Source organism: Chenopodium quinoa, unplaced genomic scaffold (assembly GCF_001683475.1).
Source record: "Chenopodium quinoa cultivar QQ74 unplaced genomic scaffold, ASM168347v1, whole genome shotgun sequence".
In the NCBI taxonomy this organism is placed as follows: domain Eukaryota; kingdom Viridiplantae; phylum Streptophyta; class Magnoliopsida; order Caryophyllales; family Amaranthaceae; genus Chenopodium; species Chenopodium quinoa.
Genome location: NW_018742418.1, coordinates 1,607,171 through 1,618,011, shown reverse-complemented (window position 1 = coordinate 1,618,011; position 10,841 = coordinate 1,607,171). Strand labels below are relative to the sequence as shown.

At 35.7% G+C, this 10,841-nt stretch overlaps 1 protein-coding gene across 1 annotated transcript; it reads right to left on the bottom strand.

Moving 5' to 3' along the window:
- Nucleotides 1-866: 866 nt before the first annotated feature.
- Nucleotides 867-2,932, bottom strand: LOC110707795. Its single transcript, XM_021885846.1, has 2 exons — nucleotides 2,831-2,932; nucleotides 867-2,672 (listed from the first exon to the last, which is right to left on the bottom strand). The coding sequence occupies exons 1-2, from the start codon at nucleotides 2,930-2,932 to the stop codon at nucleotides 867-869; spliced, it is 1,908 nt and encodes a 635-aa protein (XP_021741538.1).
- Between the last annotated feature and the right edge of the window lie 7,909 nt (nucleotides 2,933-10,841).

The following is a 10,841-nucleotide window of genomic DNA, read 5'->3' as shown; positions in this document are numbered from 1 at the left end:
ATGGTTTTATCACCAGCATCGCACATTATTTCAAAAGGTAATGACCAATCAGGGGGTCTAATTATGGGAGCACTTGTCAGCTTGGCTTTAAAATCATCAAAAGCTTTCTTACATGCATCATTAAAGTCAAAAATAGCATCTTTAACAAGAAAAGCACATAAAGGTGAAGCAATTTTTGAAAAATTCTTTATAAAGCGCCTATAAAAACCAGCATGTCCTAAAAATGATCTAACTTCACGAACACATTTAGGATAAGGAAAAGAACTTATTATTTCAATTTTAGCTTTATCTACCTCTAAACCTTTAGCACTTACAATATGACCAAGAACCACACCTTGTTCTACCATGAAATGATACTTTTCAAAATTCAAAACAAGGTTAGTTTCAACACATCTCTTCAGAACTCGAGTCAAAGCACGAAGACATCTATCAAATGAATCACCAAAAACAGTAAAGTCATCCATAAACACTTCCATATCTTGTTCAATCAAATCAGAAAATATGCTCATCATACATCTCTGAAAAGTTCCAGGGGCGTTGCATAAACCAAAAGGCATTCTTCTAAAAGCGAAAGTACCAAAAGGACAGGTAAAAGTGGTTTTTTCTTGATCTTCAGGGGCAATGGGTACTTGTGTGTAACCTAAATAACCATCCAAAAAACAGAAGAAAGATTGTCCAGCAAGTTTTTCTAACATCTAATCAATAAATGGAAGAGGGAAATGGTCTTTTCTGGTAGCTTGATTAAGCTTCCTATAGTCAATACAAACTCTCCATCCATTAGAAACTCTAGTGGGGACAAATTCTCCTTTATTATTTTCGATAACTGTTATTCCACTCTTTTTCGGTACCACATGTATAGGACTTACCTATTGAGAATCGGAAATAGGATATATCACTCCTGCATCTAACCATTTTAGAATTTCCTTATTAACTACTTCCATCATTGAAGGATTTAATCTACGTTGAGCCTCTCTAGTTGGTTTAGCATCTTTTTCAAGAAAAATTTTATGCATGCACATGGCGGGACTAATGCCTTTTATGTCGGCTAAAGTCCATCCTAAGACTTCCTTGTGATTTTTAAGCAAATTCAATAACCTGGTCTCTTGAGATTCATTTAAAGAACTTGAAATAATCACAGGTAGAGTCTCATTATCACCCAAATAAGCATACTTCAAATTAGAGGGAAGGGGTTTCAATTCTAATTCTGGTGGCTTAGCAATAGAAGGAATCAATTTAGGCACAACAGAAGGTAAAGACTTTTTGCATCCATCAGAAGCATCAGTTTCAATCACATTAGACGAAACTACAAAAGAATCAACCATTTTCGTTTTCTTAAAATCACCAAACACACCATTTTCAAATAAATTTTCACACCATTCATCAAAAACATCCTGAGCCATCCAATCACATGCATCATATGAATCTATAGATTTAACATTACTGATATCATTAGGGTATTTCATAGCATCAAATATGTTGAATTTAATCATTTCGCCATCAATTTCCATTGTCAAATTACCTTCATGAACATCAATTTTAGTTTTGGAAGTCTTTAGAAAAGGTCGACCCAACAATAAAGGAACACTATCAGATCTATCACCCATATCAAGCACATAAAAATCAGCAGGAAAAACTTGTTCATTCACTTGAACAAGTACATCTTCCAAAACTCCCATAGGAAATGCATTAGATCTATCAGCTAATTGGATAATAACATTAGTTTTAGACAAAGGACCCATATTCAAAGTATCATAAACAGATTGAGGCATGACATTAATTGAGGCACCTAAGTCTAACATGCATCTTTCAAATTTCGAGTTACCAATTTTACATGGGATAGAAAACATGCCAGGGTCTTTGCATTTTGAGGGAAGTTTCTTTTGAATCACAGCATATATGTTCTCACCCATTCTTACCTTTTCACAAGGCTTGAAGTTCCTTTTGTTAGTACATAGCTCTTTTAAAAACTTAGCATACCTAGGTATATGTTTAATAGCATCAAGAAGAGGGATATTTACTTCAACCTTTCTAAATGTTTCAAGTATTTCATTGTCAAGGGCTTCTTTCTTAACTTTAGCAAATCGAGAGGGGAAAGGGGGTACATCAAATTTCACATCAGAATTACCCTTCCCTATAGGTTCTTTCTCACTCTCTTTATCATGTTTTTCCTTACTTTCACAAAATACATCCTTAGGTCTGACTTCTACCTTTTTCTCTATTTCTCTATTCTTTATTTTAGGTACCTTTAACTCCTTACTGCTCCTAAGTGTTATAGCTTTAGCATGTTCATTTGGATTGGCAAGTGTTTGAAAAGGGAGCCTATTTGAAAGTTGAGATTCCAAATTACTAAGAGAAGTGCTAATTTGACCTATTTGATTGTCTATGTGATGTAGGTAAGTGTCAGTTTTCTTCTGATATTGGACACCTTGACTATGAACTTGTCCAATTTGGGTAGTCAATTGTTTCACTAAGTCTTCTAATGATGAACCAGATTGTTGTTGTGAATTATGTTGAACAAATAGCCTAGTTTGATTAGATTGAGAAAATGATGGTCTAGGTCCATACCTAAGGTTAGGATGATCAAGCCAACCTTCATTATAAGTATTAGAGAAAGGGTCATATTTCCTCTGAGATTGACCAGGAAAATTATTTAAAGCATTGACATCTTCCTTCTGTAAAGAAGGGCATTCATCAGTAGCATGAGAAAATTCAGAACAAACACCACATACTCTAGCTGTAGACTCATTACCAGGAACAATTTTAGACACTAAGTTGGTCAGAGTAGCAATTTGTTGAGATTGACCAAGTGTACAACCCGAATGGTACTTACTTCTCTAGCTACGAGGAGCAAGTTTGGAGGAATACCATTACGAGTTATCCTAATTTCACGACCCGGTCTAGCCATGCTAGCCACACTATCCACCCCGTCCATCGAATCTTCATGAGACTCATGAGCTATGCTTGTTTCTTTAAGTAAGACTTAGAAAAAATAACAAAAGAGGAGATTAAATGCCTCTTCATAGCTTCAAGATTCGAAGGCAATATAGAAGGGAACGTGAACATGGGATACATGTTCATTAAGAGATGCATAGACATGAGGTTAAAAGGAGAGATGAGCAGCGAGATTAGGTGTGTTTGCTCATGTCTATAGGTACAAATACATGGTGAAGATTTAGCTTGGGCTCAAAGGCACATTCAAGGAAACCCAGCAAGCTTAGGAGCGGGCGTGGACCTCGAGAAGAGCGGGCACTCTTTCATGCATCTCAACAAACTGCCTTGTTGATTTTTTAGCGGAGCGAGCGCGCACCTGAAGAGGAGCGGGCGCTCCTATCGCCGCTTCAACTTCCTGCCTTCTTTGATGCAGCCAGGCGCGGGCGCGTAGGAAGACCAAGAGAGGGCGCTCCAGCCTGAGGAGCGGGCGCTCCTACTGTTCTAGAGCCTATTTTGACAGTTTCTCCTATGTAATTTTTGGGGGTATAAATACCACCCTTGGCTTCATTTTTATACAGCTTCTTCTCCCTTAGTTTTCTCAGACCCTTATCTCTTAGTTAGTTCCCTAATCTCTCATTAGTTAGTTTAGTTTCTCTCAAACTCAATCATTAGAGTAGATTAATTGAAGTTTGTATTCTCAATTTCAACAATTCCTCTCAACTTTGAAGATTTATTTAGTAATCTCTATCTCTTACTCTTTATATTTTCTGTTTTTAATTACTTTGAAGTATTTATTTCTCTCTTAATCTTGTTTATTTATTGTTGCATGTTCAATCTACTTCCATATTATCAATCCCTCCAACTTCTTAGATTAATGCTAGAATTAGGATTTGTAGCTATGTTGTTCTTCACCATGATTAGTGATTAGTTAATTAGCTAGGGGTTGGGTGAAGACCCAACCAAGCCATGGGTTGATTTATATTTGTGCTTGCATGTTCATTTTGGGCTGATGATTGATTGTTAAAGAGTTGGTTAATTGCATGTGTAATTGGATGGCCACTTGTTGCTCATGTATTCACTTCTATGCTTGCATTGAAAGATGAAGTTTGGTTGTGAGCCTTTTCTTGTATGATTAGACCGAATTTCTATCTTGATTACGGTTCCTTGTTTGGATGATGTAGTAGTCTTAGTTGCGATAATTAGGTGAGAAATCCCAATTACTTGTGCCTTAATGCTATCTTGGACCGATTGAAAGACAAACTCGAGTTAGTGGCCTATTTCCCATCATTAAGACTTGGTTGGCCTATCATGTTAGTTGAGCTTGGTTTAGGAATGCTTAGTGTTGTGTTCGAAAGAAGACAATGTTGAGTGCTCTTTCTATCACCCAATTTGCGTTCATGTTTGCCTATGGTATTGATCTATTGGTTTGGTTGGTGTCGATTCCCATCTCCCCCTAGTGTTTGCCTTCATAGTAGTTAATTAATCAAAACCCCAATTTATGACTGAACTAGATTACAACCGTTTCATAATCTCGGTGTACTCATACCCATTCCCTTTGGATACGATCCTTTACTTGCCCTAGACTTGTCTTAGGTTAGTTTAGGTAGAAATAGTGTTTGGTTTTGGGGTGATTGTCCAACGACCGATTCATACCTCTACCATAATGTCCTCCTATTAACAATACGAAATATGTCTTTTTTGTTTACAAGGCCTCTCGAAGAGAGAGACTGTGAAAATGCATGGCCGTGCTCAGAAGGATTTTTGAAATCATCCTTGACAATCGAACTCGGAATTTCGAGAAACAGATCTCGACATAATAAGGATAACGGTGAATCTTACCTTATTGATCATGAAGAGGCATTAAGAGACATAGGAAAAGAGCAATACACATACTCATTGAAAGGAATGGTGCCTTCAAACAAGTGTATTACTCCGATAGAGGGTTCAAAATTAATTAGGAAAGCTAATTATTCAGTTAAGTCAAGTGATCGGAATGTCTAGCTGGAGGCCGCTTTCGATCTTACAGCTTGTTCTTGACCGAACCCTACGGATCACATCCAATCGTGTAACCGAACTAAGGCGGAGAATTAATTTGAAGGTTTAAATGCATTAATAAGGATTTTACGAACTCGGACGTCGGATTTCGAGATTAGAGCGTCGAACATTGAGTCGATTCTAAGATTCGACGAGACGATAAATAAGTCAAACGACAAGTTAACACCTAGTCGTAGCCTCACATTGGCCATAGCTAGCAGGTAGCCATGCAAGGGCTAGGCTGGCTAGGCTAGCAAGGCTGCTAGCCTTGTGTGTGCCTTGGCCGCAAGCCCAGCAGCCACGTATGTGTGCTGGCTGGGCGAGCTGGCTGAGCACACAAGCTAGCAGCGCTAGCATCAGCCCGCAAGCACGCAAGCAGGCTTAGCGAGCAGCCCATTAGCGTCCAGCAAGCTTGTGTGGGCTTGCGGTGAGTTGGCAGACCTAGCCAAGAGAAAGGCCGCCAGTTGGGCGTGCCTTGGAGCCCAAGGCTTGGCCGGCCAACTTGGCTTGCCTTTAGGATGAGTTGGCTTCTTGCTTGGGGAACAAAGTGAGCAAGTGGTCCTCCCCTTGTGGTCCTCACCTACCCTTTCCCTTGAGTTGCCACTTGTCGTTTGACTTATTAATAGTCTCGTCGATTCCTATAATGGACTCGACGTTCAACGCTCGGTTTTGACGCTTTAAGCTCGGAATCCGGCGTCTGATTTCGTAAAATCCTTATTGACGTATTTAATCATTCGGATTAATTCGTCGCCCTAATTCAATTACACGATTGGGTGTGATCCGCAGGGTTCGGTCAAGAACAAGCTGTAAGATTAATTATATATTAATCTTACTGATCGAAAGCGCCCTCTAGTTAGACATTCCGATCACTTGTTTTCACTGAATAATTAGCTTTCCTAATTAATTCTGAACCCTCTATTGGAGTAATACACTTGTTCGAAGGATACCATTCCTTTCAAAAGGTGTATATCCTTTTTGATTTAGGATATTTTGATGTACGATACCATTGATTTATGTAATAGAGAAATATATATTATAGAAATATACACTCTGCATGAGAAAAATATCTATGCTATTCAAATTTTTTACTCATGGAATAATTAATCACTATCATACTTGTAAAAAAAAAATAGTACTACCGCTCATAACACTGTAGGCGATTTTGGGAAAGAGTTTGGTCTATCTAGTAGCTCTTGAAAGTGGCGCAAGTAGCATGACCAGATCTATAAAAAGAAATCAGTTTGGAGTTGCACCTATTTTTATGTTATTGGAAGATATTTATAGGATATGTTGTCTTTAATGTCTTCAATTGGACTCATGTTTGACTGGCGCATAAAATGACTGCCCATATGTTAGCTAAGTGGGAGAGTGATATGGATTTGAAATATTTATGTACAACTAATTTTCCTCAAAAAACTTCAAAATTTGGTGGATCTTTATTAAATTAAATAATATCCGCAACGTCTTTAAAAAAAATATGAAGTACAACATAACAATAGTTGTGAACTTTATATTATTAGTTGATTAAAATAATCTTAAATGAATCTCAGTTTAAATTACCTTTTAAAACAAATTTCATTATATAAATATATTACGTAACAGACTTATAAGAGATATATGAAAAGCTATTATTTATTTTGTACATAAGAAATATTGGTAGCTTTTAATAAAAAAAAAATTAAAAAAAAAAAAACACTTTAATCCCAACTTTGCTCAATTTACTTTAAATAATCCCAACTTTCAATTATTCTATAATAATCCCAACTTTTGCCTTCGTTTTCTTTCTTCAATCCCAAACCAGTCAATAACCTGATGTTCTAGGTTGCCTGACACGTGTCTTTATGTGATTAGTCCAAAAAAAAATTAAAATAAATAATCAATAGTGAAGAAAAAGAAAAAAAAATTGCCACATGTTGCATGATTTACTACTTTAAAAAATTTTAAAAAAAGAAATTAAACCAACCACGTCAGCCCCAACCGCCGGCAGCCTTCCCCTTACCGGCCCCACCCACAAAACCACCCTCTCCCCTGCCGCACTACCGGAAACAACCCCTTCCCTCTCCCCACCGCCGAAACCACCCTCTTGCCTCCCCTTACCGCCAAAACAACCTATAAATCTATAATCAAACAACCGTCTTCAAAACCACCACCCTAAAAAACTACCGTTAACCAAAAGCAATTCCCCCGGAACCACCATTAACAAAAACCACAACCCCCAAAACCACTGTTAGCCAAAACCCCCGAAATCACGCACCGTTAACCAAAACCCCCGAAACAACATTAAGGGTTTTGGTAAACAGTGGTTTTGGGAACGACGATTTGATTATGGGTTGTTTCGGGGGTGGGGGAGGGAAAAGGGGCGGTTTCTAGGGTGGGGAGAGGGATGTGGTTGTTTCCAGTGAAGTATGGCTTGTGGGTGGTTCGAGTGTGAGGATGGCCAGCTGAGGTAAAGGGTGGCCACCAGCGTGGTGGCTAGTGGGTTTTTATTTTTTTTAATGTATTTTAATTTTATTAATATCTGTTAATTTTTTTTTCATTTTTTTGTTATGTATTAATTAATTTCTGTTTAAAAAAAATTAATTTAATTTTTATTCAAAACATTTTTTATAGCCAATTAAAATGCAACACTTAGAAGATAATTTGTTTTCTCAAAAAAAAAATTAACCTATTCTTTAGGTTATAAGTAATCAGGAATGAAGAAAGAAAACGCAGGTGAAAGTTGGGATTATTGTAAAATAATCAAAAGTTGGGATTATTTAACATAAATTGGCAAAGTTAGGATTATTAAAGTGTATTTTTCCTAAATTAAATTAAAATAGATTGTAATTATTAGTACCATTAAAACGTATGTACGTAGCTTCTCCCAACTCACAAATTTTACCCAACTTTGCTTAAAAAAACCCCAACATTCAAATTATAAACTCTATTTGCATGAAACCTCCTTTTTGCCTCAAATCTCTCGTAGCCAAGCACTCCAATATTCTCCAACATATTGTCAATCTGTTAGTCATCATTAGCTTGGTAACCTACCTTTTTCTTATTTTGATTTTTATTTCATCTGATATTATATTTCGTTGACTTATATATCAATGTGTCACATTAATGCTTATTTGTCGTGTGCGACACGGTGAGAAATTATTTAACGACTTTATAAGATATTTATTGAAATTTATAATTTAATTTATTTATATGAAATATTGGAATTTTATCGAAAATAAAACTCTAAACCAACAATTTTATCTTAAAAATCTATCCAAATTTTATTGAAAATAAAACTCTAACTAACTTTTTTTATCTTACAAAATCTATCTAAATCTATCTAACATTTTTATCCTACATGCCATACTTATAATTAATTGTTGCCTATGTTGCGCGACACTTGGCAAAAAGTTAAAATGCCAAGATGTTGATGTCTCGTGGTCTGGCTAAAAGTTTAGCTTTATATATTAGTTTGATAAATTTGGGTGAAGAGAGATTTGAATGGCTTGTCTATTATTCATCAATAGGTAGAGTATTTATACAAAACCTACGCTCATAAAATAGGAAATAATCTTCCCAAAAGATATACTATAATAACTATGTATCCTAGAGATATATTCACTAAATAATACATAAATAAACCTAAATATATTATTCTCACGTTAATATCAATATGGAAAATATAACACACATATATTTTCCGATATGATTTGATCTCATATCTTTAACACCCTCCCGCAATCGTAACTGCAGTAACACAAACGTTGCGATTAGAAATTCTTCACTTTGTTGAAGGGATGCACTACTCTGGCGATATCGCCTTCAATTTATTTTTTTTCTTTTTGAATGATGAGAACGTTCAGCTTTTCGAACCCATCAATTATCAAACAAGCAGTAACGTCATTCTTTTCGAATCTGCAAAAATAACAAATTTTGTTTTTCCTTGAGAAAAACCGAGCTCCAATCTCTTATTGGTTTTATTTTAGAGCAAAATCAAACTCATATCAAAAAGAGTAAAATCATGCTCAAATCAAATCACAAACTGTGTCTCACGGCACAAGGTGAACTTCTCTAACCTAGTTTGATGATTAAAAGTTATTTTTTGTTGATTTGAACTCACTTTTATAAATTTCTACTTTCGTCATCGTCCATAACCGCTTCATTTATATCTCTACCCATTTGTAACAATTCGCCATGCTTTAGACTCGACTTCTGCGCATAGTCAGGAGTTAGGTTCGTTAGGTGACGAACCCAATGCGAGATAAAGAACACAGGAAATTCACGAAGATTGACAGAGGCAGAGTGAATCTGAGTTGATCGATTGTGAATCTTGTAAAATTCAAAGACTAAAATTTGTAACCCCGTAACTCATTACGCATATAAACACGAAATAATGAAAATAAATCAGAATCAACAACATTGAGATGACTCCAAAACGCGTAGTTTTAAATTTTTTTTACCAGTGGGCTTTGATGATATCTTACCCCATTTTCCCGGCAGTTGAGGTCTAAAATTACCTATAATTGTTGTTTCAATGAAATCAAATAAGACAATGCAATAAACATTAATTAGACAAAGTCTACAATAACCCAAAAAAACCAACAATAATCTAGAATTTTGGTTACAGTACACATCAAGAATACTAGCAATTAGGATCGACATAAAACGTAATATTAGCAAACATATCCACACCCCACTTGTTTTCAAGAAAGAAAACAATCAGATTATACCTCATATGCCCATTATACATCAGCGTGCATTATACTATCTCAAATACTAAGTATACTTTATTAATGAACACAATAACAATTTTGATGAATCACAAATTTCAGGTATTAGTGATAAGAAAACAAGAAATAGATAAAAACCTAATTACGTTACACTATTTTGGATAACAATAGTGGAGGGAAAAAGAGGGAAGGAATAGGGAGGTGAGGGGAGGGAGAAGGTGACCTTCTATTTTCTTTTCCAATCTCTCCAACCATGGAGGGATTTGGTTTATTAAAGGGGAAGGTGAGAAATGGAGAAAAAGTTTTAAAAAAACCAGTTTTTAACCCGTGCAATGCACCATTTATATATTTTATAAACTTATTAAAAGAGCAAAATCTGATGCAAATTTAATAGAGTATATATATTATTATTTATACTACTTCATGATATTTAATAACAGGATATTTAGAGTGTCCCGTGTCATGTATTGTTTTTTTTTAAAAAAAAAATAAATAAATAAAAATTATTATCTATACTGAGGTGGGCTCCTCTGCTGTTAAGAACTTCATTTGCTCCTTAAAACCTCTTTATCTTCACTCCTTTGCTTTTCTTTTGTCCACACTTGCTCCCAACTCCATCCTAAAGGGAGAGGAAAAGAAGTAAAAGTCCGATACATACCATGAAACGAGTTGGAGCCGTGATCGTATACGTGTTTTTTTAATACTGTTATTATGGATGCTTTTTTCTAATTCAGGGATGATGCCATTTCCCTTTAAGCTCTCCGTTTGTATTCGAGATAATAAAGTTGGGCTGCCTTTCAAGCTTGTAATTTTTCAAATAGGGTTTGTTTCTATTTTTTTGGCAATCAACATAGATGATTGTAAATTTTTCACAACTTCCCCATGTTTTGACAGTCTCTAAAACATATGTACGTAGTAGTATTTTTTACCACACTTAGAATGTATCATGAAAGAATAAGATTAAGATATTATTGTATCTAATGAAATCAGTCATTGTAAAATCTAATATCATATTATATCATATCACTAATATATAAAGCCGGTCTCGCAGTCAAGCCACGAGACGTCGACACTTAGCATTCCAGTTTTCCGCCAAGTGCCGAGCCACGTAGGCGACCAATAGGCATTATTGTGACACATAGGATGCTAAGTAAGCGAAGTTTTGAA

Excerpts from the sequence above, each read along its gene's own strand:
- LOC110707795 (XM_021885846.1), bottom strand. The coding sequence starts at position 2,932 with ATGGACGGGGTGGATAGTGTGGCTAGCATGGCTAGACCGGGTCGTGAA. Across the intron at positions 2,673-2,830 it reads TGCTCCTCGTAGCTAGAGAA|AAGGAAGATGTCAATGCTTT; the intron begins GTAAGTACCATT and ends CCTTCTTTACAG.